Genomic DNA, 21,242 nt, shown 5'->3' with positions numbered 1-21,242 from the left:
GTACAAAGAGGTGGACACAGAATGTAAGATAATAGTATGGTTCATTATATTTGTTCAGGTTTTTGCAGTGGAAAAACAAGCTGGAGCCTCCTGAGCCGCGCCGTGCTGACTCGGCATGGCCCCGGCACGGCTCGGTATTACAGTGGGAAAAAAAATAAGATTCGCGGATGGGTGTCTTGCGGCAGCCTCGCCTGGTGTCGTGTTCAACGTGTTGACCTACGTCTCCCCCCCCCCCCCACTTTCTGCCGTAGGGAACATTCCTTGTGGGGCAACCGGCATCGTCGTCATCGTCATCGCAGCCATCCCCAGTGAAGGCAGCCGGCTCCCCCGTGCAGCCCCACCCCCCCGGGAGCCCCTCCCCTGGCCCCGCCCGTGTGCCCACCCCAAGCCAGCAGGCGGCTGTCATCACACAGGTATCGCCCATTCCTAACGGTATCGCATGGTATGCAGGAGGCCGTGGCTTCGATCCCAACCCTGACGCCTGTATATTGGGAGTTTGCGTGTCTCTCTCTCTCCTCGTGGTTGCGTGGTTTTTCTCCGGGTCCTCCGGTGTTTCCCTCCACATTTAGAATCATGTGTATCGAGTATTTGGCTGCAATAAATTTGCACGTGATAATCCACTTGGCTGGGCTATCATTTGTGGCCAGGTCGCTGCTGAAAATAGCTGTATAGCTCAGTGGACCTTACCTGGAAAATAAAATTAGTTGAAAAGTTTATTTTTAGTCAGTAATCTCAACCGTAATTAAAATGATGTATCATTTCACTGCTGGTTAAAGGACTCCGCAAGCCGCCACCAATACTGCGACGCAAGAATTCACCAAGCACACGAGCAGATTTCATCGCTCCCCCCTACGGGGAGGACACGATCTGGGGCGCGTTCCCTCCCTCGGCTGCCACTCTGTCGAGGTGTGGAGGGTGGGCACCAACAAAATTAGAAGACTGCGCCAGAGAAGACATGGGAATTAATGTAATGGTAGTTGGAAAAATGGCACAGGCCAAAGGAAATGTAAGCTGCTGATCGTGAACGACACAGACTCTCATAGGGCTTCGCTAAATAAAGAACGGTACGATATGTATGCCTGTCATGTGTGCAGTAGCAGTCCACTTCCAGACCAAGTTAGGAAGTAAGCAAAGGGAGGTACTTCACTCGTACTTGTATGCTGACGGAGATAACGGGAGACGCACAAACACAGAGGCAGACCCGTACAGAGTGCAGACACAAGTGCTGTTTGCGAGCACCTATTGCGGCCGGCATGGCAAGCGTGGGGATGTGACCACCACCACACACGTGGCTACCTTTGTATTCACAGTGCTAAAACGAAACTTACCACCACTCTCCCGCAAGTGTGGAAATTTCAGTTTGTCTGTGTACGTCCGTCACCACATTATTATTATTATTTGCGCATTCCTCCGTTGTCGAGAAAGCTGTACAAATGATTTATAACTGATTTACAGAAATCCTAATTGCTTTACGAAACTATGGCTCAGTAAATAGCCACTTGGTGATCATACTGTGTCCGATGTTATACGTCTGCATCTGAAAAGTGTCTGTAACGTACGTCGAGAAATGTCGAGGATGGCCATGTATTGGCGCTGTTGCGGGCGTGCTTACGTTATGAATTTATTTTCTTTAACACCCTTAGACAACGCCGAGTGGTTATGACTCATTGTTGGGGGATGGGGTGCAGGAGGAAACCTTCTGCCACGTAATTGATCTGAGCTTGAATTTAGCTCGAGGCTCGGGAAGCCTTCTGCTCGGGTCTGGGCTGACGGGCAATGACCGAGGACAACAGTCGTAATAAGAATGCCCCAATATTTACCTGGGTATGCCTCACTGAGTCTCCAAGACTCATTTTCAGGAGGGTTCTGCGTGGGATAGATGGCCACTGCAATTAGTCTTTTCCCATTCCGATGACGTACGTGTACATCATCATTTTATTTTTCACGATCCAATTCTGATGACATACACGTATGAATTCTGCATAAAAGGCCATGTTTTTACAGTTCTGTGCGGAGACTACAATGTCTTTAATAACAAGGGAGCTATGCCTCTCTAAAAAATGATGCTGAACCGTTTGCGCTTTCCAAGATTCAGCAGTGAACGGGACCCACCCTGCAACTTACAGACGACTCGGAACGGGAAAGGATTAAACTTTAAGTCAAGATTAATGAGTGTTTCATATGTGGCAAGAAACAGCATTTAGATTCCTTTCGAGGCCAGATTTTCACCGTTTTATTCTGGCTCGGCAAATAGCCAGCGGATAACCACCCATACCACGCTGAGGGCCTTGACCTGGCTCAGCTCAGGTGTACCAATGTAAAAGGGATACACATTGCCGTCCTTGCGTAGGTCGTGACAGCATGCTCACCAGCCCATCTGTGTGTCTTGAGTGCTCCCTTCCGTGCGCGGTGTGCCTGTGGTGCCAGACGGTGTCTTTAGTTGCTGGCTCCAGCGGTTGATTGATTGGAGGTGTCTGTGACTGCACGCCACAGATCATGCAGCCCCCGGGAAGCCCGTCGGTGCACCCCACGCCCTCCTCCAGCCCCGCGGGCCCCGAGGCAAGCCCGGCTAGGACCACTACGCCAGCTGCTCTGCCCCAGCATGCCGTGCCGGCCGCTGTGAGCATCTTGCACCTTGGCGTTTTCACCTCGCACCGCTTTCTCTCCCTTCCGTGTGGCTCAAAGCGTTGCAGAGTCAACTCTTAGTTATCCATCGGTAGTGGAGAGAGTGGGTGCATTTCCCGGGCGATTTGTACGCATGCAGGTATGTATGTTGAACGTCGTTCGCAACGTACGTAGTCAACCCCGCTAATCGGAGGCGTGGGAAATGGACAACAATCTAAACACAAAAAGCAGTTCTAAAATAATTAACCCGTAAAAACAAAGTTTTTCACTATAAATCCTTTATATGCAATTGCTAATTAAATATTTTAAAAAATTCCTAAAAAGGGTACAATTTTTGATTTTTTTTTTTTCACGAAAATACATTGTCACGCACAACGAGTCTGTGTGCAAAATGTCAGCTCGATTGGATCACGGGAAGTGGGTTAAAAAACGACCGAAATATTTGCACGGTCGTAAGCGCGCAAGCAAGCAAGTGAACTTAATATAAAGGATTTAAAAAAATACGTTTTCAATCTAGATTTAAAAGTGCATAGCTTCAGTGGATTCCTAATATCGGAAGGAAGAGCGTTCCAGACGGCCGCAGAAGCGCGTCTGAAAGCGCGCGATGCCGGTGACCATCTTTGTTCGATGGTCAGCCAAAAGCCGCTTCTGCGAGGATGACCGGAGTTCACGTAAGCATGTGTTTGACTTGCACCTCGTTGATAGTACAAGTGAAGCATCCTCGCCGTGGCAGCTTTTGACTGCTGGCCATGGAACAAAGACGGTCACCGCATCGCGCGCTTTCAGATGCGCTTCTGCGGCCATCTGGAACGTTCTTCCTTCCGATATTAGGACGCCACTGGAGCTATGCACTTTTAAATCTAGATTGAAAACTCGTTTCTTTAGGACGGCTTTTTCTGTTTAGTTTGTGGTCCTTCACCCTTGCCTCCGATTAGCTCTGTTGGCTACATATGGTGCAAAAGAAGTTCAACATACATTCACATACAAAAGAGCAGCAGTGTTGCCTGCCCTCCTGCCAGTCCCTGTTACGATGTTTAGCTTCCTCTGCGTTGATGAAGGGAGCAGATGGCTCTTCCTTCCTGACCCCCGTTGGTTGAAGCGATCTCACCAGCCATGAGCGTGTACACAGAGAAAGCACACCTTTGTCATTAAACATGCTTCACGCCAGATACTAAATATTTTGTAAACCTCCCTTTTCCTCCCTTCCTAATATTGTTCAACTAAACACACATCCAACCGTAGAGACGCAGCAACACAGTCGGCCCAGGAGCTATGTGGTTTGGATTTGCATGGCTGGTCGTTACATCGCAGGAACGTGAGAGGTGGCCAGATGATTGATCATGCCTGGTGATGATGATGATGATGAGACAAACATTTTTCGAATGAAGACGGTGTGTTTTATAAATTGTCTTGTACATCAGGTGTTCATTTCTTTCGTTTTTGTCCAGACTGTCCTGATTTTAAAGCTCGGATTGTGGGGTTTTATCATGTCCGTGTGTTTATATTAATGTGTCTACTATATGCATAGCGCTGCTGAAATATTCATCCACGTGTGACGACTATTTTTAAGAGGACTCGGTCTACGTTATGTTTTGGTGGTGTCAGATTTATCACCAGGCAGAGGTGAGTAATTTTGCCGCACAGCAAGCACACGATGACCCGTCTAATTGAATTCTGACGTCTTGACGCTGCAACGATTTCCAGCCATTATCAAAGAGATTTTCTTTTTGCGTTTACATGCTTATTAAGCGGCATATTTCACAGGCAGAAGCGGATAGTTGTAAATCGCAGCCGTCTAATATAATGTGGACGGCAGTTAGCGTTTCTGAGCGACAATTGTCGGTTGAGAATGTCCACCGCCGACGTTAGGGTGCTTGCAGGGGGCCATCCATAAATGACGTCACGCACATGGGGGGGGGGGGGGTCAGACATTTGTGACGATGTGTGACGAAGGGGGGGGGGGTGGGTTTGAGAAATGTGACGTCACATCAAATGCGCGACTTTGAATAAATATAGACAACACGTTCTACTTAATTAAATATGCTTTTTAATCAATGTTTTTTGTTACAACATCAGAGTGCAGCGCCACATTAAATACGCACTACAATGACAATAGTTTAAAGCGATTTGAAGCATGTTTTAATTATTTTGGGGGGGGGGGGGCAGAGTTTTGTGACGTCATTTGAGGGGGGGGGGGGTCTGACTTTTTGTGACGTCGTGTGACGAAGAGGAGGGGGGTAGGGGTCAAAAATCGTCCAAAATCGCGTGACGTCATTTATGGACGGCCCCTAAGTGTCAACTAATGTGTGGCTCGCCCAAAGATATATTGGAAAATCCTATTCGCCTCTCAGTAAGGAAATGGTTTCCTGCCCCTGGCTTAAGCCAATCGTGTTATTTCCTTGTGTAAGTGTGTAGTCCTACAGTTTAAGCATTTATCCTGAGTTTTGTGAGTTTGTAATCTGGAATAGGTATATTTGAGCACACTCATGTGTTGTCTGTCTCTGTGAGAGAATGTTTGTCTTTTTTATTTATGGAGGGCCCCTAAGGTCACCGGTGTCCCCGTTTCATTCTCACGGCGCGGCAGTCGAAACGAGAAACGGCAAAATCCCCCGCTCCAACGCCGCTGTCCCACCCAGCAATGTAAAGGACGTCCACTACAATGAGTCGCTCGGCAGCTGAGTCGCGTAGTGCTGGGGTAAAGTGTGGGGGTACTGCCATCTCTTCGAACGTGTCTGACCAGTGTGGACATGATGGCTAGATATCCTCTTATAGTGGGGGGGGGGCTGGGTGGGGGCTCTTTCGTCATCGGTGGTGTGAGCAAGTAATTACAAGGCCGCACCAATTATATTTCTAGGTATATTTATTTGCCTCTGCGGATATCCATATTCAATATCGGTTGCCTGCTAAAATGCACTCTAGACTGCATTCTGAGTTGGCAAGCGCTCGGTAGAAATATATCCGCCTCTGAATCGCACCTTTTACCTGTCCGTTCGCGTAGCGTGCACCGCGATGACCTGCAACACGACAGTCTCACGACATGCCACGCACCGCAAAAACACGGAACAGTAACCGCCACGTATCCCGAACGCCATCCGTGAAAAAGAGCTTGATAGCTCGTCGGATTCCTGCAGTCTAAATAAAGAACGTGATTGCTACGATCTTCAAACTCCACTGTCAAGAAGTAGGGCAGCCAAGGAAATGAAGTGAGCCATGCGCTCACTCTTCCAGCTATGCAGCAGCAGCTAATTTAACGTATAATTTACACTTTTCACGCCCATCGAGTTGGTGTTGGCACAGTCACACCCTCCCCCCTCCCCCAGTGCAGCAGCCTCGCTAATGCGACAACGTTTTCAGTTTTCCTTTACAGTGTCAGCTGGAAAGTGCCCGGGGTGGGGGGGGCACAACAGCACTTCTTATGCAGCTAAGACTTTTATAAATAGCCCCTGGGGTGTGTGTGTTTTAAAGCAAAGTCTGGGCCCGTCAAGTCGCTTTGGGTTGGCCACTCGGGTCACCACAACGCCACCCTGCTACTTCACACACGTGTGACGACGTGGGGCTTTCAGATACCACGCCTGCTGCCGATACTAACTACTACTACTCACCCCCGTAGTGACGTTTTAATGCAAGTTTTGGTGGCTCTGAATAATTGGTCAGCTCTCTCGATTTTCCAGGGTTATGGAAGGGAGTGATGGCGAGGATAAAACAAAAAACCGAGATAATGCCGACACTATCTCAGCTGGGAAATAATAACATTTGTATTGCATAGCTGCAGAGAGCGAAGGTGAAATATTGCGTCATTCGTTTTTTAACGTTTACCAAAGTATGCGGACAAGAGTTGGGAGCAGATAACAATAGAAGCAGCCGCGTCTAAAAGAAACACATCAGCAAATAAAGCAAAACGTGCATTCTATTTTTTTAAACTGCACGGTGGCGAGATGTTAACCACCTCGCCAGATATACAGGAGGTCATGGGTTCGATTCCAACCCCAACGCCTGTATATTTGGAGTTTGCATGTTCTCCCCGTGGTTGCATGAGTTTTTCTCCGGGTCCTCAGGTTTTCCCTCCGCATTTAGAATCAACATCACGTGTTTAGAGTATTTGACTGCTGTAAAAGTTCCACTCGATAAGCCGCTTTGTTGAGCTATCCATTGTGGCCAGGTCGCTTCTGAAAAAGAGCTAAATAGCTCAGTGGGCCTTATCTGGTCAAATAAAAAAAATCGTTTAGTTTGATATGATTTGCTTTAAAATCAACATGCAGTACAAGGATTTAAATATTGGCAGCCTTCCGCTTGGGTCTGTAGGCTCCGCAAGTAGGATTGTGATGTTCCTTGCTTGTAATTAGGGGCGCCTTCAGATGGAAATACTACAGTACTGTACATTTTGTCAGTCACGATAATCATATCGTCAATTTGGCTAAATATCATTGTCACATTGAACGTTTGAACTTTTGCAAATATTTATTTTCTGACAAAAATTTTTTGAAACAAACACAACCATTAAATTAGCACCTTGCAAAAATTGTTTTTCTTAACTGGTGGCATGGTTGTTAAATTGCGTCATTGTTGCCGTGCATTTCATTGCTTAATCATTACAGTCATGTGCGTTATAAGCGTTACGGTTTGTAACGTTGCATTGATTACACTGGTGGCAAGTTGAAGTTCAGCGAATTGCAGATGATGAACGATTTAGTAATCCTCATTCCAACCGGAGGTACGCAAGAGCTCACAAACGATACCATCGAAAAAAAATGCATGCAATCGCAAAGGTACGGGTAACGATTTTCGCGATAATAATCACATCGAAGGATTGCATACCGTATCTTATTGTGGGAAACCATTTTGCGACAGCGCTTACCTACCACACATCTATTGCTGTCCTCGCTATTACGGCCGAAGCGCGGGTGGCGTTTTGGTGAAGCAATTGGGGTGGTTTTTTTCCCTCCGAGGCAGATTGTGGCCAGACAGGTCGAGCACAGATGTGACTGTGCCCGGGTAAACAAACGTAAAGCCCAGTCTTTCCTAGAAAGGGCTTGGGTTTCTATAATAAGCCGTGCCAACATCTGTTACCTAACCCGCTGTCCGTGTTGCACGCTGCCTTCTGCCTTGACCAAAGTGCTGTTTACGGTTTGATGTAATCCTTTTTAGCTATGTTCTGCCGTGTGTGTGTGTGATGTACGTAAATCTTATTTTTTTTTAGAACAATTGAGAGCATGGTGTGACACGTTTCAGTTCCACCGTATGTGTTGAATTTAGATGGTTTGGCAACGCGCGTGTTTGATGTCGAATTGACGTTCCTGTTTGCCGGTGTTCGCTGAACCAAACAGCTAGCTCAGCTGTGAGTGGATTTTTTTATCGAGTTACAAAAATAAACTAAATGTAGTCGACACGGACAAATTGGTAAACAAGTCTGCGTGTAACCTGGATAGATGGCTGTGAACATGTAAGGCCCTTTGTCATTCCACTGCTAGATGAAAGACTGCTCCACGCTGTGTCGGTAATGAGGGCTGTGCTCCCATTCTGCACCACGCTGGTCAGTGCGTGGGTCGGTGAAGGTGGGATGCCCCAGGACTGATTCCGATATCACTTGCCACTGATGTTAACCACGGTCGGGAATTGAACTTAGCTTGCCGGGTTCGTAGCGCAGTGTGCTAACCTCTGCGCCACCGCTCCACCCATTTTAGCGATCCAATGACCTACCTATTCTTTGGCAGGATATAAAAAAATACCCACTCGTCCAAAAATGTACACTATTTTTAAACAAAAATATTTCTTACGTAAACAAATCCAGGAAATACTCGGAAAGCTTAAAACAGACGAACAGAAGTGAACGAATCTGGAGACCTCCATATCCTCTAAAAACAATCACGACAGCTCACCCTGTCACCACAGTGGGGGGGCGGGGGGGAGGTGATGGTTATGACGCTAGCGGCGAGCCAGCGGTGACGCACGCAGACGTAGGGCCCTGCTTCTGCGGGACGCCATGTGCCCCCACCTTCCTCCCTGCCGCCATGTCAGCCGGGCACTTCGCGTGCTCCGTCTACGGCACAGCCGCCGTCACTGTCGCCCCAGGCCCCCGATCTCCACTTCACAAACAAATCGGGACGGGGGGGGGGCCCTCTCTCTCTCTCCGCCTGCTGCTGTCGTTACAGCGGTAGCCTGGCAGATGCTGCCACCCAGTGGCCGTGAGGCTGCAAAGCAACGTTGTGTTCTATAAATGAATGCGCCTTCACACTTTCTGACGTGTCGGTTGTAAATAGCGCTGGTGACAGGTTATAGGCTATTGGCCATGACCTGGGCTTTGTGACCAGGTTACTGCGAGGAGTATCATCATGTGGACTATGGGGCCGTCCATAAATGACATCACACACCTGGCAGGCGGGGGGGGTCAGACATTTGTGGTGATGTGTGACGGTGGGGGTGGGGAGGGGGGTTATAAATGTGACGTCACATCAAAATGCGCACGTTCTTCTTAATTAAATAGACTTTTTAATGAATGTTTTCTCTTACAACATCAGAGTGCAGCGTCACATTAAATACGCACTACAATGACAATAGTTTAAAGCGATTTGAAGCATGTTTTATTTTTTTTGGGTGGGGGGGGCAGAGCTTTGTGACGCCGTGTGACGAAGGGGGGTAAAAAATCTCCAAAATCGCGTGACGTCGTTTCTGGACGGCCCCTATACAGTCAAGTTACAGATATGAGTCTCATCATGTGGGCTATGTCGTGGGTGGCTAGACACCTCCACGTGTTTTTAGATATGCCTAGGAGACACCCACAACATTTTGAACAACTAAATAAAGGTTCCCTAAATGCCGATAATGCCGATAACTTAACCTGTAAATACACATGATTTTCCGTAGAACTTCTTTCGCATCGTACTTAGCCAACCTTGCTAATCGGAGGTGCGGTGGAAGGACAACATACGAAACAAACTACACAGTAGCCCACAAAGCAGTAGCCTCCGTACCGAGTTAGCAGCCAGCAGTCGAGTCCATTTAACATAATGAGAGCGTGGTGTATCTCCGCTTTTTCTCCGATGACAGAGTGGGTTGGCGAACTTGCGAGTGCCACCTTTCATCTCGCCGATAACCCCCCCCCCCCGCAGCTTCCAACAACACGTGGCTGTGTGCGCGTGCTCCGCAGGGCGCGACGATGTCGGGTCTGGGCGCCGGCACGATGACGCTGCCCCTCAGCAGGCCGCCCTCGGCGCACATCCTCCTCTCCCCGGGGCAGCAGCTCGTGGCCACGCCAGAGAGCGGCTGCTCCCCGGCGCATCAGGTGAGAGGGAAAAGAGCAGTTGAACACGTTCGTAGGCTTTCGCGAACAAATATTATCCTAATCAAGGATTTGTTTTTGGGATTCGATCGCGTGAATATAAATGTGTCGTTAAAACCCGCAACCACCCGACACAGACAATTAGTATGGTTTGTGACGTCAACAAAATGTTCCAATTACTTCAGCACAACGGTGTGTTGGAGAGTAAACCCCAAACGTCGTACTCACATTGTAAATGCTGAGTTTACTTTCCAACACTCCGGTGATCTGAAGTAGTAACTAATTGGCACATTTTCTCGTGGGACCTTTGAAATACTATAGGTGCATGCTAAACTGAATTCTTCCACAAAACTGAAATTCAGTTGTCAGCTCAGAAATGGAAAATTGGCCAACAAAACGACTGTCCGCTGTCCCAGGTCGTCCTCCCCCCCGGCGTCTCCCTCGGCAACAAGCCGGTGTCCACGACAACGGCTGGGATGGCTGCCCTCCATGCGGCCGGATTCCCCGGAAAGGCCGTCACCACCAAGTCCGGTAGCAGCCCTTCCACACGTGGCTTTGGACGGCCTTGCCGCCGCGCCTGGAGCCTCCTCCACGCGCCTTGCACTCACGCACGTACACAAGTGTGCCCGCGCGGCAGGGCAGCTCGTGGTTTGTACGCCAGAGCAATGCATCCTTATCATCTTGATTTATTCATTCAGCGAGAGCGTAATTGCCCAAGGCGTGTGATAGCATCCTCGGTGACCATGGGCAGTTCTCGTAGCACTCCGCCGAACTTGGCGGACAGTCATCAACAACACGCGACGTGGTGGTTTTGTACGGTGCCACAGCGGCAGTTGTGGGTTTTCATGAAGGGGGACCCCCCCCCCCCCAACGGTGGAGATTGGCTTCACAGAGATCTTACCCTCTACAGAACCTGTTCAGCAATGCCCACTGATGGATGTGTATTTAAGCAATCAATAATCAAACCTGGTCCTGCAATATATCAATCTGCCTAGCACAGGCAACCAAAATAATCAAGATGAGGCATTTTTTCGAATTCTGTGAAAAATACGAAATATTTCAAGGTCCACGATGCTTGTGAATTCGAGACGGTGGTGGTCCTTGATAAATAACGTCACGCAGCAGTCCTCCTCCTAGAGCCGCGTGCAGCTTCGGAGCCACAGGTTGCCGGGCCCTGGCCTAGAACGTACACAGGAGCTGATGCCATTGCTCAGTGGGTGCTTCTCGCGTGCGTTCCATTCCTTGGCTGCCACTCCATCGTAAGTCTTGACCAACCGGCCGCCAATCCTTCCAGCGACGTGTCCTGCTGCAGTCCGCTTAAACACTCGACCTGGAACAATCTACCGTGTCCACTCACCGTTGGACGATTTTTGTTTCACGATTGGGTGGCGCGACTCGATACACACAGGAGGAGGGCTGTTGGAGTTGCAGACCGTGGGGGCAGGCAGAGTAGAGTGAGCAACATCCCACTAAGACAAGGGTGACTGGGGTCTTCAACAGAAAGCCTTGGTTGCTCGGGCGAAGAGTGTGTGGAGAGGAGCAGAGTGAGATGAGAGGAGAGAGGTACGCAGGGACGACTTCGTGGAAGATCTTGTGGACGATGAGCACAATCGTGAAATTGATTCGAGATTCAAATTGGGGAGCCAGCTGAGCGAACGGAGGATTGCGCTGATGTGGTCTCGTTTGTAGATGCGGGCGAGGACTCTGGCAGCCACGTTTTGTAAACTAATCGACAGTCACGCGCACGGTTTGATGCCAGTATGGTGAACGTACCTCCGATTAGCACGGTTGGCTACATACGGTGCAAAATAAATTCTAAATGCGTACATACATAATCGCTGAATCGCTGCGCGGTCACACGCTTAACGCGTACGCTCCCCTCGCGTCACTTCTGCGTGCGGTCTGCGCCAGCAGGCGCCCTGAAGCTCCAGGCGAGTGGCTCCCCGGCGGGGCCTCAACAGACGGTGCTCACCATCCCCGCCAGCCAGCTCAAGCAGCTGGCCGTCCCCAGCGCCAGCTCTGGGGTTCACACCGTGCTGCTGCCGCTGCAGACGCTTGCCAAAGGTGCCAGGCCACACGGGGGTGTGTGCGAGCGTGCGTGCGTGTGTATGGGAGCGGTAGTGTAGCGGTTTGCGCGCTGCGCTCTGAACTCAGCCACCCGAGTTTGATTCCCGCTCAAGACCAACATCAGTGACGGTTATCTGAACCAGTACTGGGCTTCCCCTAGGTCAACTCGGCCTCACGTGACTACCTTGTGTGGTGTGTAGTAAACATCGTCACTGGGGAGACAAAGGCAGTCGGGCGTGGTGCTGGCCGCCCACCCCCTCATGTGCCGTCCCGGCCTTCATAGGTAATCCCTAACTATACTTGCCCCAACAGTCTGTGAAGGCTATACAGGGGATCTTTGTCTTTGTATGTATATACGTTGAACTTCTTTTGCACCGTATGTAGCCAACTGTACTAATCGGAGGTGCGGGGGAAGGACAACCAACTTAACACAAAAACAAGACGAGTGTGAGAGCGTGAGTGCATGCGTCCGGTGAGTTCGGTTCGTTCAGGTGTGACCGACGTTTGTGTGGCCATTGCGTTGGCTCGCACCTTAACCGAGCTTCAGGTTTAACGTGAAGGGGTCATGTCTCAGAGGTCTCCAGTGATGGCGTGATTGTGCCATTTCCCGCTCGCTCTACCCACCGCATGGCTCCACCTTTTGAGTTTATTGTTTATTTTTGTGGTTTTCAACTGAGCGCTGCACTCCCTTTGCTCTAACACCCTGAACCACACGCACGCTGCCTCCCGTTGCTGAACATTTTCCTGCAAAATTACCCAGTTGGGATTACGCAGAGCAGCAACATCGCTCCCTGCTACTGCGAACACTTGGGCAGGACCCGCCTGAAAAAAAGAGTCGTGAGGCTTTCCTGGATGAACAAGCGTCAACAATAATTATAATGATTTGATCAGAATGGATCTTGGCCCCCTTACCCCTTCATCGACCTACTTACACCAGCGTGGTGAAATATGGTCAAACAAACGCCCACGGTTGACACGGCGGTGGATTGACAACGGCCTGTAAACTATTGTAATTACAGTACAACAACAACTGCCATTCGCTACTTAGTGGCGGTGACGTCACCACGGCGCTTGTGCCAGGCTAGGTGCACGTTAAGGCCACGTGAAAGTGTCGAACGCCCGCTGGCAGGAGGTCACGGGACAGACCCAGGTGCCATGGGTCAACTGTCTGAGATGACTGGCCGATGCACCACCTGTGCCCCTTACTGTGCAAACTTAATTACAGTATAGGCACGCCTTGATGTGTGCGATAGATGCGCTCCTGGAAAAGCACGCGTATCTCAAAATCGCTTTACGTCAAAAGCAATTTTCCTATAAGAAATAATGGTAAAGGGAGGAGGTTATGGGATTTCATTTACATTCACAGACATAATCGCCTATATTATCCTAACCTATATCAGTACAATACATCCATAATACAAGTACACGCAATAACATACTTTCAATGAAAAAGAAAATCACGTCAACTCTAATTTACTTCCTATAAAATAAAAAAAATAGTAAATAAATAATTACAGCATTACCTACCTGGTACTACGCCGGAGTTGCGTAGTGGAGAGAGGATGGATGGAGACGGTGCACACGTGGCGAGATGCTGTACGGCGTAGCACGCTCGTCATCCTGCCGCACTGGCTGCTGGCAACGCCATTGGGTCAAGGTGCCAGGCTAGGGTGGCGTACGTCGCGTTGCAGACGACGTTATTCCGAAAATGGCTTCGCGTGTGTCGATTTGAAGGTCTAAATACAAAGCGCGCGTTATTCCAAAATGGCGTACCGCAAACGCACGTAAACCGAGGATCGCCTGCCTTATTATCATGACAGTCGACGATGCATTACAGTACTCGGCTACTCAAAGGAGTGCGTAAATGTATCGTACGTGTCGAGTCCCTGCCTGTTCATTGGCTGCTGAATGAGGGCCTCTTCACACGCCTCGCGGGCCGTGAGGGATTTTTTTACTATACTTCCCCGCAGTGCGGGTTGGTGAAGGAAGCAAAGTGCAGAACAACAATTTTAATAAAAAAACATACCTTCGTTGTTGAAATAAATAACTCTGCTGAGTCTATATGCCATGGACACCATTTTAGAAGCATTACATTTCTGATATTACATTGTGTTTTTTTCCCTTTTGTCTTAATTTCCAAAAGTGATTTATTTATTCTCATTTTCTGTTTACGTTTTTATAATTTCACCACGCGTGCTTGTGTGTCCTTTATTCATTTCCCGTGTGTGTCTGTTGCGTCCGGTAGCTCAGGCCCAGTCTAGTTCGGTGCCTGTCATGAGCCCCAGCACCGAGGCTTTGCCTCCCAACTCCCCCGGCCCCACTTCTCTGCAAGGTAAATGTCCTCATCCTGCCCACCACGTAGGGTTCACAGCCTCAGTCGTCCAGAGCTGGGCCCTCCCGTTGTTCAAGTCATCTCTTGCTCTACCGATTATCGGCTTCAATCTCAGAGACCTGCTGAAACTGTATGCCCCTGTCCGGCAACTTGGATCCGCCGATTCCCGGCACATTGAGTGTACCAAGGACAAATCGGCGTTCGATGGGGGATCGAGCTTTCAGTAGTCACCAGAGGTCGCAAACGGGTTTTGATTCCTTACCCGTACCCGGCCACACCAAGGTCGCAAACGGGTACCCGTACCCGTACTCGGCCGTACCCGTACCCTACCCATACCCAGCCAGGCACGGGTAGGGTACGGGTATCGGGTACCAGATTGCAACCTCTGGGATGAAGCCATGTTGCAGGCGCGGGTGGGTTGATTCTAGGAACTTGAATTGTGAGAAGAGACAAGACGTTGGGAAATGAGTGACAAACGGTGACTCACCAGTGACTCACGGTCTACCCGTACCCGTACCCAGCCGCACCAGGGTCACAAACGGGTACCCGTACCCGGCCTTGTACGGGTAGCCGGGTATCGGGTAGGGTACGGGTATCGGGTACCCGGTTGCGACCTCTGGTAGTCAGGCAACTCGTTTGTGGAGCGCCTTGCCCCAGACCGTTAGGAACTCTCCGTGAGTCGAGGTTTTTGGGGCTCGTCTGAAAAAACGTTTAATTTCTCTCGCGTATCCGTCTGTGTGGGGTTGTTTCCCTTTAGTTTTAATGTTCAGGGTTTTTACTGGGATTGTGTTGTAAAGCGCTGCGGAGGCCTTGCGTGAAGGGCGCCACGATAAAACTTTTTACTTGATTACTAATTTACTCGACACCCGTCGGATAACAAAGAAATATATGGGGGGGGGGGGGAAAAAGTAGCGTGACCGTTCTCACGTGTGCTGCCGTACGGGAGGTGTTGGGCGCGGCTTGGTGATGGCATCGGCATCAGCCGCGTCACGCTGGGCGTGGCGGAGGTTTCCTGCCTTCGGGAGGCAGGATGTTGGGGCGGCTGCCATTTTTAAGGGGGGCCTGAGTATTTGATTTCAAATAAAATAGAATCAAATTTTTTGTCATTTAATCGACTAAGTTGACTCATCATCTCAGCTCTGCTTTCGTCTTGGGAGTCTCAAGACATGATCTTCATACCACTATCGGTTCTATAAATGTATACTCCTGCAGGTTCTCTTTTCTTACCACGATAGATCCTGTACGCGCCGAAAAGTATCAACAAGGAATAGATATGTATGTTGAACTTCTTTCGCACTATACCTTAGCCAACCATGCTAATCGGAAATTTAGGAGAAAGGACAGCAAACTAAATACAAAAAGAAGTTTTAAAGAAATGAGTTTTCAATCTAGAATTAAAAGTGCATAGCTCCAGAAGCTTCCTAATATCAGAAGGAAGAGCGTTCCAGATGGCTGCAGAAGCGCATGTGAAAGCAGTGACCGTCCTTGATGGCTCGCGAAAAGCCACTGCGACGATGACCGGAGTTCTCCTGCAAATCATATCGTGACCCAGAATCTTGCTATTTCATTAAATCGTGGATGGGATGCATCGTCACCTTCCGCATTATGCACCTTTTGTATTAGTACGTGTGTGCATGTCGTATGTGTGTGCGAATGCATGAACGCACGTGCAGTGAAAACGGAGCCTGGCACTGCCCCTCTGCCCGTGGAGCTGCCCGGAGCCTCGGGGCCTCTGCTCGAGGTCAAGTCGGAGCTGCCCTCCCCCGGCGTGCAGGAGAGCACCTTCACGAGCATCCTCGTTGAGTGAGCTTCTCTCGCGCCGCCAGACAGCGCCGACTTTGACGATGACCGTGCCTCGGTCATCAGCCGTGGTCTGTATACAACGATATGCTGGGGTGGGGAACTTAAGGCCCACGGACCAGATACGACCCCACGACTTAAATTTGTATACGGCACGCAACCCTGTTATTTACAGCTCACAGCTTCATTTCACACGGCGCTACCACTTTGCAACGGCCCACAAAAGACATTTATCCGTCGCTGCAAGCATCTCAGACCCGCTAAGGGGGAATATTTTTTACTTGGTAATTTTAGCGCTGTGTGTGGTGATGTGTGGCTGGCAAGAGGTATTTGACAGTGCTACTCGGCCCTCGGTAAAGAAAAGCTTCCCCACCTTTGCGGTTGCCCAGTTAATTATGTATAAGATTCGATGGACATTTTATCTAAAGTGCATCGCCCCTTGCATCAAACCAAGCTTATGAGATATTTTTTTGTAGTTTTCTCAGTTACACTCCGAGACCGTGTAAGTTCACATGGGCACGTGTCCACTTTGTCAGAATTCGCTGTTCCATCACTCATGTTTGATGAGGGCCTCTTAACTGAGATTATCACAGAGCTACTGCTCAGCCTCCCTAATTTGCCTCTCCTCCGCACTTGGAAGTGCTGCACTTTCCCATTTGCTTTGCTATAGGGATGCTCGTCCAATAGCAGTCATATGTAAATGTACCTATGTATGTATGTTGAACTTTTTTCGCACCATACATAGCCAATCGTGCTAATCGGAGGTGCGGGAAATGTTAAATTCTCAGAGCTGGTATTTGCCAAATTAAGTGAAAAAAAAAACATTTTAAATAGCAGCACGCGGGAATCCTTTTAATCGCTGTTGGTTTCGAGGATTCGTACCCAGGGTCACGGTGGAGGTGCCGGCCGATTGCTGCGACCTCTGGGCCGACGTGTCACCTCCTTTGCAACCTTTTTTAGTTGACAATCATTAGACCACAGTTCCCCTTTGGCCGGCTGTGAAAACGTCGACTCAGCGGTGCGTCAGTGTACACAGACACCCTTGACCTTTGAGCTTGCTGTTCTGCTCTGTGATTTTGCTCCCAGCGTTTATTCTACGCTCCGTTGTTATTTCAATTCTATGTTCATTGTAAACCTCTTCTGACCTTACCCGTCCCATCACATCCAAGTCTGCAACGTTTAAATCATTTTCCAATGCTGTGAAAAAAAAAAGTTCTAAGCGATCTTCCAGTGAATGCTTTTCATTTCATTGGGGCGCCCTGGTGGCGAGACGTTAACTACCTCGCCCGGTATGCAGGAGGTCGTGGGTTCAATCCCGATCCTGACGCCTGCTGTATATTTAGAGTTTGCGTGTCTCTCCCTGTGGCCACGTGGATTTTTCTCCGGGCCCTCCGGTTTTTCCCTCAACAGTTAGAATCAACGTCACGCGTTTAAAGTGTTTGTCTGCTGTAAATTTACCCATGATAAGCCACCTCGTGATGGCCAGGTCGCTTCTGAAAAAGAGCTATATAGCCCAGTGAGCCTTACCTGGTAAAATATACTCTGGTTCTTTCGGTAAAGTCACGTAGGTATAAAATAAAATAAATTTAATCACGACGTTTCGGGCGCAACATAAGCGTCCGTCATCAGGTGAACAAACCACAGCAAGAAACAATTGCTGAAGTGGGCAAAAGGGCTGCTGTAACAACTTCAAATCTAGATAAAAATTTGAGTTTAGCTTTTATATTGCATGATCATTTATTTAGGAATAGTGTGGCCGGGGCATCGTCACTCCGTACACCAGATGTGCTCAGGTCTCCTCGTATTCTTAGCCGATTCGATGCAGGATACTGCAGACGCAACAACAACATTAACTGCTGTTATTGTTTCTGTTTCTCTCAGTGTTGATCACATTGAGAACATAGACCAGCTTCTGACCGCCATCGTGAAGAAGGTCCCACTGCTGGTGAGCGAGAAAGGTACGTAACACCGTCCGCGTTATGGGGGTTTTTCCCCCACCTTCGCTTGAATTTTCCTGGATTAACAAGGTCAACAAATTGGATTAAAAGACATTCCCAAAAGCGCATGCAAGCATAAGTACGTACATGCATGTGCACTAACACGTATGCAAATCCACTGCTGGATGAAGGCCTTCCCATGCCGTGCGAGTCATTGAAGGATATTTGACCATACTTCGCGCTGGTCAGGGTGGGTTAGGTGTAATGTGGAGAACATAGATGTAGGAGCATAGAAGTGTAGTACAACAATAGCTTTTGTCGTGCTGCCTTCTGCTTCCCACCACGTAGCCGCACAATCCGCCTGTTACAATCTTTTGCAAAATAACTTTATAGCTCATCAGATTCGCCCAGTATTCGTAAAGATTCTGATTCTTATGGGGGTCACTCATACTCTTATATAAGCGCACAACTTTATCTGTGATGAACGCTGCATTTTACGTCGTTTTCATGCAGGGGGCGGTGCAAACCTACACGCCCCCTGCATGAACGACGGAGGCACAGGGACAGACGTTCGATTACTTTGGAATAGATCTGCAGACGGCGGTCTTCTCGCACGGCCAGCTCTATGTCACCTTATCTCGATCCCGCAATCCCAAACGGGTGAAAGTCCGCATCGAACCGAACTCCCCAGCAAGGCCATCAACTTAACGACGAGAGAAAATTCACACGAAATGTCCTTTTAAATTAAGTCTTCCAGGTGCAAAATTATATAAGCTTTTAATGAAGAAATAAAATTATCTAATTAAAAACATAATACAATTCAACGATGTTTCATTTTAAAACTTCAAAACGGAGCATCGGGTGCTTGCATGAATGCGTCGTTCGTGTGCAATTTTTTTGTGACTTTCCTGACCGAAGGCCATAAATGGTTGTGTGGGGGCTCCGCTGGCGCCCCCGAACAACCCGTAGTCCAACATAACAACTTAAGATTGTCTGTGATGTGTCTCTGAGTTGTACCGCGTGTCGTTGTGAAAGACGTCCGACGCTTCTCTCCATGCACTTCGGAGCCTCTTCGAGAACAACGCGCAAAAACGCTGCTATGTGAAAATGCATCGGAGGGCCTTGCAGCTTAGCCTGCCAAAAACTTACACAGTGTGACTTATCGTTGCCTTTGCAATGGTATGATCGTCATGTTGGTTGATTGATGTTGATTATGATGATGGCGATTTTTAAAGAGCGTTTGGGTATAGCCAGCTAATTGTGTGTGTGGGTGTCAGCAGGAGAATCAACGCACCCGTTCTGCGCCACGTCTCTGGAGCAGTACTACAGCTGGAATATCGGCAAACGGAGAGCTGCAGAGGTACAGCCTCCCCACTGATAACCAACAAACCTGTGGCCCCGTGTCGGCTTTGTCAAAGTAAAAACTTTTAACTTTTATTTTATTCAAAAACAAAGGTGCAGCCGAGCAATTTGCTCATTCACGCCACTGCTGGCAGAAGGATCTCTTCCCCCCCCCCTCACCACTAGAGGGAGCTCTAGAGGGGGGGAGAGACCCTCTTGAGCAGGGATCGGCAAGCGTGCTAATCGGGAGGTGCGGGGGAAGGACAACAAATTAAACACAAAAAGCAGCTTTAAAGAAATTAGTTGAGTCAAATGAAATGAGTCGTCGTCGTCGTCATCGTCGTCGACAGGCAGTCTGTGTCTCCTGGGCCGCATGCAGCTCTTTAAGGGCTGCAGTGCAGCTCTTGAATCATAGAGGGTTTTTTTTTTTTTACCAAATTCGAAAAAATATGGCTCTCGTTATTTTGGTTGCCAACCCATATCTATCCGTTGTGCTGACCGTTGGACCGCCGTGGCAGCATCGCTGTCTAAATAAATCGGATATAACGACGCAGCCCGTCAGTTTCGGGGCGTCACGGTGGCGAGATGTTAATGACCTCGCTTAGTATACAGGGAGTCGTGAATTCGTGAATTCCTGACCCAGCCAGCATTTTGAGTTTGCATGTTCTCCCCGTGGTCGCATGGCTTTTTCTCCGAGTCCTCCGGTTTTTCCCTCCACATTTATAAACATGCATTGAGAGTATTTGGCTGCAATAAATTTCCACATGATAAGCCACTTCGATGAGCTATCATTTGTGGCCAGGTTGCTTCTGACCTTTCCAAGTGACATAAAAAATAGTTTTTAGTTTGGTATTTTGAGAAGACACTAAAAGTTGTACTGATGCTGCAGTCAGTGCTGATTGGAGGTGTGTCTGTGTGTGTGTGTCTGTGTGTGTGTGTCTGTGTGTGTGTCTATTGAGCGGTAGTGTAGCGCTACAAACCCGGTGACCCGAGTTCAATTCCCCTTCGTGGCCAACACCAGTGACGATTATCTGAAAAGTCATGGGCCTCCTCTAGGTCTATTTAGCCTCAAATGAGTACCCGGTGCGGTGTGTAAACATCGCCACTGGGTGGTGCCAGACCAACCGTCGTAGGTGCTTGCTTAACAGCTGTGCATTTGCTCCTACAGCTGTCTGTTAAAGGCTATACAGGGGATCATTGTGTGTGTGCGTGCGTGCCCGTGTGTAAACATCGCTACTATGGAGTCAAAGGCAGTCGGGCTTGGTGCTAGCCACCCCACCCTCTCATGTGCCGGGGTGTGCCGGCCTTCATAGGTGTCACTCGCCAACAGCACTTGCCCTAAAACAGTCTTTGTGTTTGTGTGTTTGTGTTTGTTGCGCCACGCTTGCGCCGGGCGGTTGGCGAACCGCGCAGTGGCAGCGCGCAGCGTGCGTGCGCAGGCTGGCGGCCGAGATCCTGGACAGCTTCCACCCGCGACTCGCAGCGCCGACCCACCCCGCGGAGCCGCTCGGCACACGGCGCGTCATGGCGTGGTGCCGCCAACGCGGTTACACGCCGCCCGACCCGGCCACGGCCGGGGAGAGCCAGGAGAGCCTGCTCGAGGAGATCCTCACTCAGATAGACTCCGAGCCAGGTTGGTGCCGTCACTTCGTCAACCGTTGTGTACGTGTCCGTTGAACTTCTTTTGCACCGTACGTACGTGGCCAACCGTGCTAACCGGGGGTGCGGGGGAAGGACAACAAACTAAACACAAATGGCAGTTTTAAAGAAATGAGTTGGGAGTGAAATAAAATGAGTCATCGTCGTCGTCGTCAGCCATGGTCAGCGGCCGGCAAACCTGCGGTTCCAGAGCCGCATGCGGCTC

The 21,242-nt window shown here is 49.3% G+C and overlaps 2 protein-coding genes across 11 annotated transcripts in view; one reads left to right on the top strand and one right to left on the bottom strand.

Moving 5' to 3' along the window:
• Positions 1-21,242, top strand: part of YEATS2 (YEATS domain containing 2) — a 56,534-nt gene that overhangs the window by 30,885 nt on the left and 4,407 nt on the right. For 6 of the 10 annotated variants that reach the window (XM_078616687.1, XM_078616691.1, XM_078616690.1 and 3 more), the window contains 10 exons: positions 252-413; positions 2,494-2,619; positions 9,770-9,904; positions 10,318-10,432; positions 11,813-11,965; positions 14,214-14,300; positions 15,974-16,103; positions 17,982-18,058; positions 19,315-19,397; positions 20,792-21,011. In XM_078616687.1, the coding sequence (XP_078472813.1) occupies positions 252-413; positions 2,494-2,619; positions 9,770-9,904; positions 10,318-10,432; positions 11,813-11,965; positions 14,214-14,300; positions 15,974-16,103; positions 17,982-18,058; positions 19,315-19,397; positions 20,792-21,011 (1,288 nt within the window). The other 4 variants (XM_078616688.1, XM_078616689.1, XM_078616695.1 and 1 more) reach the window with 4 other exon arrangements.
• LOC144734481 (uncharacterized) overlaps positions 11,478-21,242 on the bottom strand; it is a 53,414-nt gene continuing 43,649 nt past the window's right edge. The window contains exon 8 of the transcript XR_013588521.1: positions 11,478-11,491. The gene's annotated coding sequence lies outside the window, so the exon portion shown is untranslated. The remainder of the gene's footprint in view (positions 11,492-21,242) is intronic.

This window comes from Lampetra planeri, chromosome 51, assembly GCF_965212315.1.
Source record: "Lampetra planeri chromosome 51, kcLamPlan1.2.h2, whole genome shotgun sequence".
In the NCBI taxonomy this organism is placed as follows: Eukaryota; Metazoa; Chordata; class Hyperoartia; order Petromyzontiformes; family Petromyzontidae; genus Lampetra; species Lampetra planeri.
The sequence above is the reverse complement of the archived record's forward strand: the minus strand, read 5'-3'. Positions and strand labels throughout refer to the sequence as shown.